The sequence below is a fragment of the Gorilla gorilla genome, chromosome 11 (genome assembly GCF_029281585.2).
Source record: "Gorilla gorilla gorilla isolate KB3781 chromosome 11, NHGRI_mGorGor1-v2.1_pri, whole genome shotgun sequence".
Taxonomy (NCBI): domain Eukaryota; kingdom Metazoa; phylum Chordata; class Mammalia; order Primates; family Hominidae; genus Gorilla; species Gorilla gorilla.
Genome location: NC_073235.2, coordinates 138,711,619 through 138,730,022, shown reverse-complemented (window position 1 = coordinate 138,730,022; position 18,404 = coordinate 138,711,619). Strand labels below are relative to the sequence as shown.

The window sequence follows — 18,404 nt, the reverse complement described above, 5'->3', positions numbered from 1 at the left end:
TTTTGCCTCCCGCTACTCCTTGTGGACAGTATTTCCATGTTTTATGCCCTCACACCTGTTCAACCAATGCCCATGATGACCAGCTCTGAGTCGGCCACCTTTGGCTGCTCAACGCGTCCTCCTCCAAAGGGAGCAATTCCCTGGAGAACAGGCGCCTAGTGAGGGCCGAGGGGCAGCATTCTAAGGCTGGTGTGTGCATGAGCTGAGACACGAGTGGAGAGGAGTCTGGCAAGGTGTGGAATGGGAGAGGCTGCCACCATCCCAGATCTTCCTGAATTAGGTCGAGGTGGCAGGGGCTCAGAGTCTGCCGTGAAAGACTGTGATTTCTCCATGAAGGCAGGAATCTGTGCCTCTCTGTTCGGTAACACAGCCTGCCTCCCCGCCTTCCTTCTCAGAATGAGCTGCCCACGCTTGGAGGATGCTGTGTGCTGTTGCTCCCCATTGAGGTGGCCCCAAAGCACCCTGTGCTCGTTTCAGGAGGCACATCATGGATGCACGTGGACGTGACCCAGTAAAGCCAGGGTGTATGGAATGAAAGGCAGTGGTTCTCCCCACCTTGGGTATAAAACATCTTTTAAAAAGGGAAGCAAATTACATTATAATAATAATGACTGTGGTCTGGTTTACCCTGGTTAAACAGGGTAATAAAATAAGACACTTCATCTTTCTGAAAGACAGACTCTCTTTTTAGTGACAAAGCTGCACATAAATCATAGGCAGAAATTTCTTTAAATGGTTACAAATGAAACTGCAGGTCAGTGGGTAATGTCCTTTCTCTTAGTTTCTAGTTGATCATAGTCTGAAATATCAAAATGCTCTCCAAAAGTCTAAGACGTTCCAGCAAAGAGGTTAAAGACAAACAAACATTAAAATAATGAAACTGAAGCAATCCTTGATGGGAAAAAGGACTTTTGTAGAAGGAACATCACTGGGCAGTAGCCTAGAGAACACAGGTTAAGCCAGGCGCAGTAGCTCATGCCTGTAATCCCAGGACTCTGGGTGTCTGAGGCAGGTGGATCGCTTGAGCCCAAGAGTTTGAGACCAGCCTGGGCAACATGATGAAACCCCACCTCCACAAATAATATATATTAAATAAATAAATATACAAATAAATAAGCAAGCAAGCCAGGCATGGTGGCACATGCCTGCAGTCCCAGCAACTCAGGAGGCTGAGGTGGGAGGATTGCTTGAGCTTGGAGGTTGCAGTGAGCTAAGATTGTGCCACTGTACTCCAGCCTAGGTGACAGAGATAGACTCTCTCCAAAGGAAAAAAAAATACAGGTTAAAATGTTTTTTCTTTTCTAGCTAAGTAACTACAAAAAACAAATTGCCTCTAACTATTTTTTTAATATAGAAACATTTGGGGGTGGCGTTTTCCAGTGAGAACCAGAAAACCTGCTAGACAAATTCTAAAAGAGCTGCACCACCACCTCTAATTGTTGAATAAAACACATACCAGGCTTTATCAGTTTAGATAATAGAAACTTTATCTTCCCAAACTCCCCGCACGCTCATACAGACCCATCTACTTTTCATTTATGTCCCTAACAAAAGACGGTTTTCCAACTTGTCGATTTGAATTCTGGGCATTTACGAGAACAGTGCATCTTTTAAGTCCGTCTCTCTTTTTTTCTGAGTGTATTCTGTCCAAAACAAAAATAAATGTGGACCCAGAAGCCACAAGAGTCCAAAAGATTCCCTCTGGGATTGGCTGACAGAGTGAAGATTTAACCTTGGCTCTCCTGCCAGGGAAGCACGGTCAGGCTGGAATACTCACGTATGATGGTATAGACACAAAGTGCTTCTGATCGTTTTAGTTATTGAGCTTTCTGCTCATAAAGAATAGCTAGGTCCTGTCATTCACACTGGTCCTCTATTTTCTCCTCCCTGGAGCATTACTTGGGGCCCGCACTCCCCCTGAGCAGCCCCAGCCTTGGTTTTGGGCAGCCTGGGGCCTCACCTTGTTCTTGCTGCTCTCGCACGACTGCAGGCTGGCCAGGATCTGGCTCTCGATGGCTTGGACCCAGGCGTCCCGCTCCTCATACGTCGTGGCTTCAAAGTGCCACGTTTGGCCAGTGAGGGACACAATGATAAACTCAAAATTTTCTTCTTGTTCTGAAACACAGAGTGTGGGATGAAGAGTTTAGCTTTTATGAGACAGCAGTCCCCCTGCTGGCCCTCTGTCACAGAAGTGCCTCTGGGTTCAGCTGCCCCTGCACGGGCCAGTGAGGCGCACGGCACTGGACAACCACGGCGGCGGAGATTTGAATCCATGCACCTCCCAACAGTCCAGATGTGGTTCCTAAGGCCAGCATGGATTAGCCAGGTTTCAATCAAGGCTCAGGGGACAAGGCCAGATGAAATCGACGAGTGATGTCAGCGTCTCTGTGTGGTGCACACACAAAGCAACTTAGGAGAATAACCATGTAACTTATGGCTGACCATCCTTATCTGTGGGGTGAAAATTAAGTTAGGGCTGCTAATCTCCGGATGCAGGGTTAATTTCTATCTAAGCACTCGCGTAGATCCACAGACACTCCATGGATGGAGGAACGCGGGAAGGTTCTGTTCTTTTATGGCAGAGGACCTGTTACCGTGGGAGAGGCATCAATTCCCACGTTTTCAGACGGGGAGAGTGCATGGGATCCCGCGTGCCTTAGGAGGATCTCAGCTGAGACAGGCCCCAGACTTGGTAGCTACTCTGGGGCCATGTCTGCAATGGGAAGAGAGGAACTTGGGGGTATACCCTGCGACCCTACCTGCCACATCTAAGTCTTTGGGCAAGTTCCTGGACTCCCCTGAGGTTCATTTTTTCTAACCCATAAAATGAAGGAAAAGGGCAATGACTGTCTAATGCTTTTCTGCTAGTTCCATGAAGTGTACAGACCCATGCGGACTTGGGGCCTGGTCCATAGGAGACACTCCACAGATCCACGTCGGCCTCTGTTCATTATTCCTGTCCCCACTCCCAGCCCCCAAGTCCCCGCCAAAGGAGGAGACACCACTGGCAAAAAGCATAACTAATTGCATACAACCATGAAGAACTGTTTTTGAGATGGAGTCCCACTTTGTTGTCCAAGCTGGAGTGCCGTGGTGCGATCACAGCTCACTATATCTTCCACCTCCCAGGCTCAAGCGAGCCTGCCTTCGCCTCCTGAGTAGCTCGGACTACAGGTGTGTACCATCACACCTGGCCAATTGTTACACATTTTTTGTAGAGATGGTGTCTCCCGAGGCTGGTCTCAAACTCCTGATCTCAAGTGATCCTCACTCCTTGGCCTCCCAAAGTGCTGAGTGACAAGTGTGAGCCACTGCACCAGACCCTCATTAAGAAATCTTCCAACTGGGTTTTCAGACACAACATCTCATTTGACTCAATGTTTCCGGGTCCTGGCCTGTGAACTAGCTGCATTATAATCCCCTGGCGAGCAACTATTATTGGTACTGACTTTCATCTACCTGCCTGCCAACCACTTTACTTATCTCTGTCACCAGCCCGTGGCCATTGGGCTGGCTCACGTCTATTGCACGGACCTCTGATCTTCCAGACTCTTGGTCCCTCTAGCCCAGCTTCCAAGCATGGCTTACTGACCTCACCTAGACTGGCTCTCCCAGGCCCTTCCTCACAATGCGCCTGCAGCCTGGGACATGAGGATGTGCCACCCCACTCACCCTTTCCCCACTCCTTTCTGGCTGGGTGGATATGCAGCCCTCTTTGTGGCTGAGAGAGATCCCTTCCACCTGAGCAGCCCAGTGATGCTCCCAAGCCCCACTCCCAGGGGTGTGGGGACAGCACCCAGCCAGAGAGGGCCCATGGCCTCCACCAGCCCCTCAGTGGTCTGTGACTCCCTAGATGCTGACAGCCACTGTGCCCTGGGCATATTCTGGGGGCTGCAGGAAAGTGCTGTGATGCACGTGCGGAGTGGAGGTCGGGCCTGAGGCCCTGGCTGGTTAGTCCCGCTTGGGGTGTCGGCACTGAGACCCACCCTGTCCTTGAAAGGGACCGACACAGGCTGGAGTGGGAGGGGAGAGAAGAGTCTTTGGAGGAAGCCCTCAGCTGGCCCACACGGTATGTGGGTGTCCTTTGTGCTCTCAGTCACCCTGGTTCCCGACTTCTGGAGAGCTGGTGACAAGAGGTCAGGATGGGAGGGTCTGGTTGCTCAGGAATTTTATCCCAATCTACTGGGCTCTTGAATTTGGAGAACAAATGACCACCCCACCCCCGCCACCTGTGTATTTATGCAGAATGAAACACTCCACCTGCTGTGGAAAGAGGGGTGGGGGAGGAAGGTGGGGATCAGGGTGTCTGCAGGTCATGCCTTCAACAACGACCTTAAACACTCAGGGACTTGGAGATTTCATTAAAAAAAAAAAAAAATCATTGTAACTGTAACTTTCACATAGGTTTCACCATGGCTGACTTACAATGATATCGTGCAATTACTGGCTGAGCCATTGCATCTGTGGGTCTTGGTCCAGCTTCTTGATCCATGGGCTTTTAAGTCCTAGTACTATGATTTACAACCTTTTCCATACAGATTCTCATAGGATAGTGCCCCAATTCACGTATTTTATGCAAAACTCTCCTAGTGAACAGATAGGTAAGGTATGAAAAAACTACATAACTCACAGTTAGATCATAAGGAAAACTTGGTAATTCATAGGAGGGATGTGACAATTTTTCATTAGGAGATCGACTTGACAGGCTCACACTTTGTTTAATCTGTGAAATTCAAATGCATGTATCAAAGCTCCCTCTGATCAGCATTTATTGGATCTTCTAGTGAAAAAAATTACAACCATTAGCTTCCCGGTTAAATTTCTGCACAACTGGTCCCCCGTAAAGCTTTCCTGTTCAAATGTCTGGCTCTAGCCAGTCATGAGCTACAGTCACTGGAATTAAGGCTAAGAGCTGAGCTTGTATTACACTGTATGGGTGCAGGGCTCGGTCGCTGTGGTCCTCTGCTGCCCTCCCCAACGTGCTAGGCACTGGGCTGGATGGAAGGGATTCCAGCATGCAGGAGAAGCCTGTGCCCTCTAAACGTGTCTACATGGCGAGGACGGGCACACACGCAGGCAGATGACTGAACACAAAGTGATAAAAACAATGGAAATCTGAATGAAGCTCCAAGGGAACGTCTCTATTTTTTGCCTCATCCCAATGCAGTAGCTGCTATCTGGTATCTTGCACCGTAATACTCTCAGTATCTCATGCAAAGACAAAACTTGCAAATTAAATTGCTAAAGCACAGTTTGGCTCTGCCCGATTAATTATGTAAACAAATTTTACCTATGCATGCAAACTCTACTTAGGGGAACAAATACATGTAAGTGTTCACAGGAACATCAGAACCCATTTCGAGCTAATTTCTAAGTGTGCTCCCTACAGTGGCTGTTCTATGGCTTCATCACTCACTCTATTTATTTATTTTTTGAGACAGAGTTTCGCTCCTGTCGTCCAGGCTGGAGTGCAATGGCATGATCTCAGCTCACTGCAACCTCCGCCTCCCAAGTTCAAGCGATTCTCCTGCCTCAGCCTCCCGAGAAGATGGGATTACAGGTATGTGCTACCATATCCGGCTAATTTTGTATTTTTAGTGGAGACAGGGTTTCACCATGTTGGCCAGGCCGGTCTTGAACTCCTGACCTCAGGTGATCCGCCCACCTTGGCCTCCCCAAATGCTGGGATTACAGGCATAAATCACTGCACCTGGCCGATCACTCACTTTAAAAATCTATCCCACCACCTGTCTTCTCCGTATACTGGACACAAGAAAGTTCCCTTGTCTAGTATCTTCTATGTCACTCAACATTTCTGTCTCTCCTTTCAGCTCCTGGTCCTTTCCTCCCGTCTCTCTGCATCCTTTACCTGGTCCCCTCATACCTTCTTGCGGACCTGGATTTGGCATGGTTTCCTCACTCTCTTGCAAACTTGATGTCCCCCTTCTACAGACCTCCTGCACTCACTTCCTGATCTCACTCCATCCTTGAGAGAGATCATCACCTCTTTTCTTCATCCTTCACTCACACAATCTGCAAAGCAAACACGCGCACGCGTGCATCCAGCTCTTTACCACCCTCTCTTTTCTAATAATGCTTCCCCATCATCCACCTGATTGAAACCTCACTCTGTAAGATTACAGATCAAGGAACAGCCAGGGGCCATGGGCTGTGCTCAGTCTTCTTTCTCACTGACCCCCCTCTTTCTGGAGCACCTGACATTGCTGATGGGCACCACCATCTTGCAGTATTTTCCCCCTTAGTCTTCTGAGATGCTTGATCACCCTGAAGACTCACCCAGATGTGAGCAAGGCTTTTATCAGGGTGAATGAAAGAGATGTGAATAGAGTTACATGGATTCACAGCTAAGGGGTACTAAGTAGCATAAACTAGCAGAAGGTCTGCAGTGGTCAACCATGGAACTACTACCTCTGTCTTGCCTCATTCAATATTCAATGTTTTATCAATGACTTGGATAAAAACATATAAAGTCTGCTTACCAAATTTTGAAAGCAAAGAGTTTTGGGGGATAGCAAATAAACTAGGGTTTTATCCCCATCCCCAAGGTCTAAAAAGAGGAGGATCTCTCAGCTGAACTGACAACTCAAATGGTCAAATGCATGACTAGAATTCCTTCCCTTGGACCCCAACAGCAAGTGAGGTTCGGGAGAAGATTTTGCTTCCCAACTACAAATATGAAAAGGCTGAAGGACTGCAGTGAACAGCAAGCCCAGAATGAGGCTCCCAGTGAAAGTGAAGGCTGTGAGTGTGTCATCCACAATGGTGGGGAGGTGGTCCTGTCTCTATCACTCAGGGTGGTGGCCAGCAGGCACCACAGAGAGAGCCCAATGCCAGGGACTGCTCACTGGGGACTCTGAGCACAGGGAACTTCTGTCTGATGGAAGAGGGATGACACCTGTTCCGGGTGCCCTGGAGTCAACCCAGGACAGAAAAAAATGATGGAGACCCTGCAAGTGGAAGATTCTGTCCCCTTCACAACTATCCATAGATGGGGCTTGTGGGTTCTGCTCCCTTGGGGGTTTCAGGCCCTTGAATGTGGCCCTTTCAGAGGAGACTGGTGGGAATTCAGCATCTCATAGATGATTGGGAGGGCCCTTGCAACTCTGAGATCCTATGGGAGTCATGCAAGATAGCTGAGAACTACCTTGCATTTGTGTTCTCAATGAAGGCAGCTTTGAGCAGCTGCAGAGAATCCTGTGTTGAGATCTCCAAGGCTGGCTCCAGGCTCCTGGAGAAGGATCTGCGATCAGCTAGCAATGTCTACCCCAGGGCAAGGAGGGGTGCCCGTGGCGTGCCTGCCATCTTCTCACTGTGCAACTATAGTTCTCTTTCGAGCTTTCTGATCACTGCTTCTCTTTCTCCTCCCTGGTTCCTCTGCATGTGGCCTTTAGTGAAGGCAAACTTCAAGTTTAGTTAATGTTCCTCCTTCCTCCTCCCTCCTTCTTAGGGGTTCCTTTCCTTCCGAAGCTTAGAGAGTCACTTCCTACAGACATGTACAGTTCTCATACATATATCTCCAATTCATATATCTAATCGGCTTTGGATTTTAAAATGCCTATGGATGTTTCTCAAAAACTTTGTCCTCATATCAAATTTAACATGCATCACATAGATTTGCTAGCATTTTCAAATGCTCCTCTTGGGGTTCTGTATTTCTGTTAATGATTACAATGCTATTCTAATCATAAAATCTCAAAATCACCTGGATTCCTCCCTCTCCCTCTTCCCACTTTCATCTCATCAGTCACAGCCCTGCTTAGCAATATCTGCCAATCTGTACCCTTCCACTTCCTTCTACTTTCAGCCCTTGCCTGACTGTGAAATTGGTTCTGGCCCAGCTTTAACACTTCTCTGAGTTTACTGTGTAAGAAGTTTGTGCTGTCGCTCTCCTCTCCAACACTTAAGCATTTCTCCCTTGTTCCTGGGGCCTGGCTTCCCCTCCAAGCTGACTGCATCACAACACAGCAGTCCACAGTGAGGCATGATCTCAAGAGGACCCTCCTTCTCCTTCCCCAAATCAAATACACGAGATGAAACTGGAATTGTGAGCCTAAAGTGCTAAAAACCTGCAAAAGTGAAGGCTACCCTGAGGGGCAAACACCTTTGGTAGCACAACAGATAAGGTCCTAAGATAGGAAACATAAACCCAGGGTCCAGCACCTGGCAATCCTGCAAGGAAAGGAGCCGGGAGGCCCCAGGTCTCAGAGCTCCCTTGGCTTCTGGTATCTTCTCTACAGGAAAGCTTCCCATGGACGGAGACCAATTACATCTGAACTCAAAACCAGAGATCACCCAACACACTGCAAACAAAACAGCAAATTTAGATCCAAAGTATTACTGATACAGGCTGGTCATGGTGGCTCACGCCTGTAATCCCAGCACTTTGGGAGGCTGAGGCTGGTGGGTCACCTAAGATGTCAGGAGTTCAAGACCAGCCTGGTCAACATGGTGAGACCCCGTCTCTAGAGACAGATTGCTCTTAAACAAATACCAAGACGGATCACAGACTTCTTAAGAGTAACAGTGAGAGTCGCCAGATAGTGGAATAATATCCTCAAGAGAAAATAACAGTGTAGACTTGAGATTCAGATAAACTCTCTCTCAAGAACAAGAGTGAAACACAGGCCAGGTGCAAGGGATCACGTCTGCCAACTCAGCACTTTGGGATGTGAGGTGGCAGAATCACTTGAGCCCAGGAGTTCAAGACTGGTCTGGGCAACACAGTGAGACCTCATCTCTACAAAAAATTTGAAAATTAGCCAGGCATGGTGGCTTGCACCTGTAGTCCCAGCTACTTGGGAGGCTGAGGTGGGAGGATCACTTGAGCCTGGGAGATGGAGGCTGCAGTGAGCTGTGATCACACCAATATACTCTAGCCTGGGTGACAGAGTGAGACCCTATGAAAGAAAAAACAGAAAAGAGCAGAGAAGAAAAGAAAGGAAGAGAAAAGAAAGGGAAAGAGAAAAGAAAAAGAAGGAAAGAACAAAATATATTTTTCTGCAAAAAAACCCAGAAGTGCTTATTACCAATAGACGTCCACTAGGGAAATTACTAAATGATATACTTCAGGGCCAGGCACAGTGGCTCACACCTGTGATCCCAACACTTTGGGAGGCCGAGGCAGGTGGATCATCTGAGGTCAGGAGTTCAAGACCTGCCTGGCCAACATGGCAAAACCCTATCTCTACTAAAATACCAAAAAAAAAAAAAAAAAAAAAAAAAAAAGAATGGCTGGGTGTGGTGGCACGCACCTGTAATACCAGCTACTCAGAAGGCTGAGGCAGGAGAATCACTTGAACCTGGGAGGCGGAGGTTGCAGTGAGCAGAGATCACGCCACTGCACTCCAGCCTGGGTGACAAAGGAAAGACTTCATCTCAAAAAAAAAAAAAAAAAAAAGGATGTATTTCAGGAAGATCCTAGAAGGCAGGTTTGTGAAAGACAGGTTGGTGAGCAAATGAACTGATAAATATGTAAACAAAAAAAAAACTAAAGAAAAACAATACTGACTATGACTGCTAATGACAATGTCTACCATGGGAAAGGTCAAAATGCTGGAGAACGTGAGAGTAGCGGTGCGGACATGGGAGTTACGATGTCATAGGGGCCTTGTACTGCTCTACTGGGAGAGGTAAGGACTCACTTCACATGTTGGTAAGTAAATTAAGTCCATGTGGTAAACCTCTGCAAGAAAATAAGTAGAATGTCCAATTTCTCAACCAGAAGAAAGAAAAAAAATTAATAAGAGAAAGAAGCATGATTGAAACTCCTTAGCCGACGAGGAATAGAGAGAACTCCATTACCTTGGACAGAGATAACCTATCCCTAAACCTCACAATGTCAGTAATCCTAAGGGTGAGATGTCAGAAACATACCTTTGAACACTCAGTTACAGGATGCTCAAGACAAGGACACCCACTGTAACTGCTTTTTTTCATCCCTGCTACCCGGTGTATTAAGTCAAAAATAAGGGAATGAAAGACCGAGAGATTGGAAAGGAAGATAAAGACATTCACAAGGTATATGACTGTCTTCATAGAAAACCCCAAATCACCTACAAATTATTAAAAATCATAACAGCAGTTGGCAAATGGGCAAGATATACGATGAATACAAAAATATTAATTGCAAAATGTACACTAGCAAGCAAAAATCGTATTTAAGCATGCCTTCACAAACAATAGACATATATTTCTATCTCTGAGGTAGCAAAGTAGAGATACAAAGACTTGTGAATGAGCTAAATACTTCCCTAAAAGTAAGAACATAAAGGACCACTTGGTATCCGCAGCCACTCAGAAGAGGTGGCAAACAGAAGGCTTTACACTTTGCCTGGAGTTGACGGATTAACCAGAGCCTGAGGGTGGCCTGCTGAGGTTCAGGTCTCCTCTCCCGGAGAATGAAACCCGGGCTAATTGGCTAATTACCATGAAACACCAACAAGGCCCAACAGAGTAAAGAGGAAACAGATGCAAGACACCCCGTGACCCAGGCTGATGGGCACCAGCTTCAGGTAAAGGCATGGATTGGGAAGGTCAGCCCCATGACAGATCCTGCTGACCCTGGAAAGCACAGCTAAGCTTCGCATCCTAAGGACCAACTGCAACCCCAGACTCACTTAAGATATTCTTTTTTTGAGGGGGAGTCCTGTGCAATAACTCTAAACCTGGAAAAGCACAGGATTATACAAATAATGAAGAAATAAAGACACGAATCGCAATCCCCAGGACCAACAGCTCTGTGATAAAGTGTGGTGGGCAGGAAGCTGTGCCATCTCTGTGATCCTTGGGTATGGTCTGTCTCTGACGTGTATGAAGCATGCACAAAGGCCCTGTGATCACAGGGCAGGTCTGAACGCCACGCTTTTCCGTGTGAGTAGCAGTTCACCATGTAGTGAGACGCCGATGAACAGCTCTTTGGGGTTTCTGTTCTGTTTTGACCGGATGGTTCAGCCTAGCCCTGGAGAAGCAGAAGATGGCCCCCTCTGTCTTGTCAATGCGGGGCCCAGCATCAGCTCCCAAATCAAGAGGCAATGGTGCTGCTGACCCTGGGCTGGCCTCTCCCAGGCAGGCTGTGCTGATGGGGACCGGGGCTGAACTGTGATGCAAACATCTGGGACACCTGGAGGGGAGAGGCTCAGTCTGCCCTGGGGGAGGCAGGGCAGAGGCGGGAGATGGGACCCTACATGCTCAGCGCAGAGGCGGGCACTGGCAGGGGGACTACCCTGTGTCTTCTTTTGGATTTTCAGGCCCTGAAATTTATGACAAGGGTCCGAACAGCTGGACCTTGCTTCCTGAGGAAGGATTAACATCTGAGCACAGAGCCTAATTAAGGCCACTCTACACCAACACTGCCGAGTGGAATCCAGCTATGCTAGGCCCATGTGTTTCCCAGGATCCTGTCTTTAGGTGGCTTCATTTTTTATTTTGAGGGAGGGTAATAGGTGAATACCCATACATAGAGTTTCGGATCTAATTTATATCTGCCATATGACTTTTCTCTGCCTCCCAAGATTAAAAAAATAAGCACAAGGATTATAGAGCAACTGCATAGTCATGTTACAACTTCCAGGAAGAAATCTGTTTATCCATAACAAATCTACTGCATGGAATAATAAATATAGAAAATAATACCACTGGGCTCCAAATTCTGTCAGGCACAACACCAGGACTTTACAGCCATTATTGCGTGTAATCATTTTCCTCTCTTAAAGTGGTAGTACTCTTCCTCCATTTCCTAAAAACAAATTAACATTTAAAAAAAGGAGCTCTCCTTGGGAATCAAAGATGGCGTAGGGGCTGGAAGGGTCTCCTAGTGGCTTTCCGTTATCTTCTCCTATTCCTCATGCCAAGAGAACAAGATGGTTGGGCCTTTTGAAAATAGCTTCCCCCAGAAATCCCTCAACAGTTTGTCTTACTGTCCTTCTTTTTTTAATTTTTATTTTTTTCTGAGATGGAGTCTCGCTCTGTTGCCCAGGCTGGAGTGCAATGGCATTATCTCAGCTCACTGCAATCTCCCCCTCCCAGGTTCAAGTGATTCTCCTGCCTCAGACTCCCGAGTAGCTGGGATTGCAGGCGCCTGCCACCACGCCCAGCTAATTTTTGTATTTTTAGTAGAGCTGAGGTTTCGCCATGTTGGCCAGGCTGGTCTCAAACTTCTGGCCTCAGGTGATGTGCCCGCCTCAGCCTCCCAAAGTGCCAGGATTACAGGCATGAGCAACCGTGCCCGGCCTGTCATACTTCTTTCTAAGTGATGTCCGGTCACACAATCAGGTCAGTCTGGTGAATGCTGGGGGACATGGTACACAGAGGTGGTGGTCCTCTGGGCCTTCCACGTGCCACCTGCCGGGTGTCTGGCTCCCTGGCCAGCACAGGGAGCAGGGATGGCCCCGTCTATGTTGGCCAACTGGAGCACGTGATGTCCCTGGCTGCTCTGATCAGTCCTGGTGGGGGCACATGATCAAGTGTCCTCCAGGGTTTCACATCTGAGTTGTGTCCATAGAGTGCCTTCCCCTCTTATCTGGGACCTGTCAGGACATGGCCCACAGGTGCAGGTGCCTCTGCCCTCTCCATGGGAAGGAAAACTTCTGTTATCAGGCCACTTCCTGTGAACAGGTACGAATGCTGCTGCCCAGCAGAGTGAAGCCAGGGATGGGAGGTGGCAGGGAGCCTGGTGCCTCTGAGGTCCCTGAAGCTCCTGCCTGTCCTACAGTTGGTTACATAAGACATCCATCCATCCATCCATCCACCCACCCACCCACCCATCCAAGGAGTCTCCCTCTGTCGCTCAGGCTGGAGTGCAGTGGCACCATCTCAGCTCACTGCAACCTCTGCCTCCGGGGTTCAAGTGATTCTCCTGCCTCAGCCTCCTGAGTAGCTGGGATCACAGGTGTTAGCCACCACGCCCAGCGTCTCCTTTTTTTAAAACTGGATTTCTGGTGTTACTAAACCTAGTTCTGACTAATCCAGTAGAGAAGATCTATCCTGGTGGTGATCTCCTATGTGCTGCTCTGGTGACTTTATTAGGTCAACACCTAGCAAATCTCAAGATTTAATCCGTGTTTAATCCGTGTTTACACTTCGGTGGCACTGCAGTGACCACTTACGCTCATGATGTAAAGAGTGAATAGATGTTTGGACCCAAGTGTTTTCCCTTCTTCTGTGTGGAGAGAACAGGAACATGCTCCTCCTAAGGTTCAAAGAAGAATTTTTAGCAGATGATAGAGCCTTATTCAAATCACCGGTGGCCCCGAAGGGCTGCAGCACATTACGAAGTGACACGGTGATGACATTTTACTTATGAGCAACTAGATTAAAAATGATCAAAACAGTAATTGGCAGTGTGAGGCCCATCAGTCAGAGACAGAGCCGAGCATTACTCTCCACTGCCACCCTCACTTCAAACGTGCAGAACGAGCATGTGCCTGTGAGGATGCCCTGTTCGGAGCTTTCATTTTTAGTGGTGTCATTTCACTAATACAAACTACCTGTTTGTGACAATTGCAGTGGCTTCTATTTCATTCACTGTAAAAACAGATGTCAGGTTGTAGAAGCTCCTGATGGTATATCTATTAAAAGCATGTTGAAGTTTCAGATACACACACACACAGCAAAATTAATCCCCCTGTTCCTGAAAAATCAAGATGCCACCACACCCCAAAGTCTGAAGTAACAGACGGTGTACTGTTTCCCAGTGTGACATTCCAGGGCTTAGCTGTTTAATAAAGTTTTGTGATTGGGCTCACAGGGATTTAAACAGTTTTCTGTGTTTAACGGTTAGCTGTGGAAAGGTCCACTATAATAGTACTTTAGCACCATGAACCTGTCGAAATCAACCTGCCCAATTATTCCAAACGACATTAATAACACCGGATATTACACTAATTGTGTCCAGTTTCTATGCAGACGAGGCCCCATGGGGCTAATTTTGCCTCCTTAGGGGCAAGAAACTCAGCCATCAGACTGATTTCACAAGGAATCCCTCCTCATTACATGAATCCGGGCTGTCAAACTTTTTTTTTCTTAAAGGTTAATGGGCCAATCCGTCATCAATTATTTTTTTGCGGAATTCTAGCAGACAAAGGGTTAAAGGGCTAAAAGCAGCTGAAACCCGTTTCACATTTGCAAGTTGCTTTCAACAGGAGGCATCTGACAAGGATGCATGGGGGAGAAGTGGGTGCGAGGGGAGGGAAGGAGGGAGGCACAGAGGCACACACAGGTCTCAGGGAAAGGGTCTAGGGAAAAGGACAACTGCACTGTGCTCTTGCAAAGGCCAAGAGGACCTGGATCTGTGTCCCGAGCTACGATGCGAAATGGCTCAAAGCTGTTGATGGGGCCAGGCGCAGTGGCTCATGCCTATAATCCTAACACTTTGGGAGGCCAAGGTGGGTGGACTGCCTGAGCTCAAGAGTTTGAGACCAGCCTGGGCAACATGGTGAAACCCCATCTCTACTAAAATATAAATTAAAAAAATTAGCTGGGCGTGGTGGTGTGTGCCTGTAGTCCCAGCTACTTGGGAGGCTGAGGCAGGAGAACTGCTTGAACCCGGGAGGCGGAGGTTGTAGTGAGCCAAGATCACACCACTGCTGCACTCCAGCCTGGGTGACAAAATGAGACTGTCTCCAAAAAAAAAAAAAAAAAAAAAAACCCACAAACTACTGATGGGTGCAGGTGCAATGCCGAGATGTTTCTCTTCTGAATAGAAAGGGGCTCAAGGAGGATGCAGAAGTCACCTACTCCAAGTTCTTCAATGAGCGGATGAGAATCTGGGTCCTGGGGAGAGAGGAGGCTCTCCCAGGGTGCCCTATATCCTGAAATCCAGGCTCCTGAGGCCCATCCAGTGTTCCATCCACAAGGCTAAGCATCCTTTGTGACACATTTAATGAGAAACCCGTGATGAAAATGAAATGGGATATCGCAACGGTGCAGAGATGACATGCTCAGCCTGGGGGACGGGCATGTTTGTTGTACGAAGAGTGCAGGACCTACCAAGCCCAGAGGCCTCCAGACAGCACCACTGAAAAGACGGGACAATACAACAGCCAAGGCCTGAGCAGAAAATAACCATCTTCTCCACTCCTGACCTTGGTGAAAGAATCGGGACTTCTGTTTTAGGACATACCACAAAGCCGTGGTGAACACATTACCACCGATGCTTACCTTCCGCCAAGCCCTTTTTCTTTTTCCCCTACTAACAAGTGAGTTTTCGCTATGGGTTCTCCCAGTTTCTGTCTGAACTGGAGCTCCAACTTTGGGGTTCTCTCTCCTGGAACCTACTTCCCACCCTGCCATCGACGGACTGGTGCCCATGAGCAGCCCACTTCATCTTTCTGATCTCAGCTTTATCTGCAAGGGAGGTGCCAGGCTGGACCCGGGATGACAAAGGGAAGCTCTCTCTCCTTTTCTTTTAAAAACAGACATTCCTAACTGTTCCTGAAGAGGCTGGTGCAGCCCCAGAATTCCTCTTCACACAGTTCTCCAGGTAGCCACTGTCAATGCAACGGGGTCGGAAACTCAGACGGAATATACTCGCTACCTTGTGGTCTTTCTCCCTCTACCATGACCCTAAGAGGCAATGTGTGGCAATGTCACGCACATACCCAGGCTTTAATGCTATTTTTCGTCATATGCTTTGTAAAATCCTCCAATATTTCTGTTTTAAAAGCATCTATTAAATAGGCGTGTGGCTTATTTTACCCAATTATGACAAAAAGCACACACACTAAGATGTCAGCCAAAACACAGTATTAGAAAGTCAGTTTTTACTTTCAAATTTTCTCCCATTTTTGTAGGAAAAGACTGATGTGAAAGAAAGCCTGCTGACCGGGTGCGGTGGCTCAAGCCTGTAATCCTAACAGTTTCAGAGGCCTGGGGGGGGGCGGATCCCTTGAGGTGAGGAGTTCAGAGCAGCCTGCGCAACATGGCAAAACTCCATCTCTACCAAAAATACAAAAAGCAGTTGGGCGTGGTGGCAGGTGCCTATAATCCCAGCTACTCAGGAGGCCGAGGCATGAAAATCACTTGAACCCTGGAGGTGGAGGCTGCAGTGAGTGGAGACTGTGTCACTGCACTCCAGCCTGGGCAACAGAGTGAGACTCTCTGTCCAAAAATAAAAGACAAAGACTGTAGGCAAGCCTGGAGAATATGGACTAGGGTTGTACAGAACCAAAAAACCTATGGATATACTTAGTATACTTGAGAAGTTATTAATTTTAAACAAAAACAAGAGATCATTATAAACACACGCAGTTCATGGTTCTCAGGTAATTATTTTTGGAAACTCTGAATTTGGTCAATATCTTTGTCTAGCCAAGAGAGTCCAACAGAGGTGCTGTCCTGTGGCTTAATTTAGAAGAGTGTGATTAATTCTGTGAAGAAGCAAATCCCCACAGGTCAATTACGAGGTTAGGAATGTTTAACTACTAAATATTACCACGGGAAGGTTCTCATGACATACAAAGGACATTTTTGTTTTTCAAACACATTATAAAGAGCTGGGATAGCAGTTCAAGGGCCACGTGTAAAGAAACTCCATTTGAAAGCTTTGGCTTCCAGAGCTGTAGGGTGCCATATGTGCCTTTTTTTTTTTTTTTTTTTTGAGACAGGGTCTCTGTTGCCCAGACTGGACTGGAGTGCAGTGGCTGTGGCTTCATCTCGGCTCACTGCAACCTCCACCTCCTGGGCTCAAGCGCTTCTCCCACCTCAGCCTCCCGAGTAGCTGGGACTACAGGCATGCGCCACCACACCTGGCTAATTTTTGTATTTTTTGTAGAGAAGGAGTTTCACCACGTTGCCCAGGCTGGTCTCGAGCTCCTTAACTCACGCAACCTGCATACCTCAGCCTCCCAAAGTGATGGGATTAGAGGTGTGAGTCACCATGTCTGGCCCACGCCTGTCTGAAATTAAGAAAAGACTCCAAAACAAAGCTCTTGGGAAAAAAAAAAAATAGTTATCTGACTGCAAATTGAAAACATCTTGCGATACAGCAGGGGTGAGTGTTGCTGTCTCCCTTGTACTTTCTCTGTCCCAGACACCCTGTGAAAGCTCCAGGCCCAAACATTCAGTTTAGAAAGACAAAGCAACGATAGGCACGTGCGGTGATTTATCTCGTTACTAAGCGGTAACTGTTTGTTACTCATCCTGACCCACTCCCCACTTTGCAGAGGTCCCCTCGGACTCCTAATTATAGGAATAAGTGAGCATGGCCATGTTGGGCAGGCCTAGGGCGGGTTCCTCTGCAATAGTCCACCATGGCCATCAGGAGACCTGGGCTTACCAGGAATCTTCAGCGGCACCCTCCACTGTCCACGGTGAGGGCTTCCTCTCCTAGGTGCTGCTCAGCGCTGAGGTGATTGATACCCAAGACTGTCATCCTTTCAAAAGGAGGGGGCTAGAAAAATGAGCAATCTTGCTTCTCTTCCCAAAACGTCAATTCTAGTTATTCCCCGTGCAAGGGTTTCCTAAATCTGAAGTTATCTGTATTAGTTTTTTTTTTTTTTTGAGACAGAGTCTTGCTCTGTCGCCCAGGTTGGAGTGTAGTGGCACAATCTTGGCTCACTGCAACCTCTGCCTCCCTGGTTCAAGAGATTCTTGTGTCTCAGCCTCTGGAGTAGCTGGGATTACAGGCACGCACCACCATGCCCAGCTAATTTTTGTATTTTTAGTAGAGATGGGGTTTCACCACGTTGACCAGGCTGGTCTTGAATGTCTGACCTCAAGTGATCCACCCACCTTGACCTCCCAAAGTGCTGGGATTATAGGTGTGAGCCACTGTGCCCGGCCTACCTGCATTAGTTCTTAGTTGGTGCTGCTCATCCCTGAGGAGGGCTGGCTTTGGCCAGCTCTGCTCTGCACCGATACATGAAAAAGGCCTACTGAATAGTCCACAGATATTCTCCATGGAGTCTTTGGGTCATTTTTCTATTAAATAAGTCTGTATAGCAATTTAATAGCAGCCACGGCGGCCAGCTTCCCTATGTGCCCAGCTCTGTGGGAAGCGCTTCACAGGCTTCACTTCATTTCTTCTTCAATTACCCTTCAAGGTAGGTTTTATTGTCTCCATGCGAGGGAGAAAAGAACAGAGAGGAAGGACAGACCCAGGAAAGCATCCCAAGCCACATAGCTGGGAAGTGGCAGAGAGGGGATGAGACCCAGGCGTGTGTGACTCCACAGCTCACGCTTTTAGCCACATTTCTACAACTGACGATTCTTCTCAGATGACAGCAAATGGAAGCAGGAGGGTAGGTTTAAAAGTCTAGAAAACAGATTAAGTTTCATTTCTAAATTCCCCCCTATGCTTCATGGGCAACACTTCTTTTCAAATCTCTGTTCCTGGCTACATAAACAACGTTCAAACACTGCAATTTTCTTTGAAAACAGAGAGAATC

The 18,404-nt window shown here is 47.6% G+C and overlaps 1 protein-coding gene and 1 non-coding gene across 13 annotated transcripts in view; both read right to left on the bottom strand.

The window, feature by feature from the left end:
• Positions 1-18,404, bottom strand: part of AGAP1 (ArfGAP with GTPase domain, ankyrin repeat and PH domain 1) — a 636,895-nt gene that overhangs the window by 93,061 nt on the left and 525,430 nt on the right. For all 12 annotated transcript variants that reach the window (XM_019022384.4, XM_019022385.3, XM_004033402.4 and 9 more), the window contains one exon: positions 1,961-2,115. In XM_019022384.4, coding sequence (XP_018877929.1) covers positions 1,961-2,115 — 155 coding nt within the window. The remainder of the gene's footprint in view (positions 1-1,960; positions 2,116-18,404) is intronic.
• Positions 1,366-1,429, bottom strand: LOC115933840 (U7 small nuclear RNA). The gene has a single exon (XR_004069688.1). It is a non-coding gene; the product is annotated as a U7 small nuclear RNA (small nuclear RNA).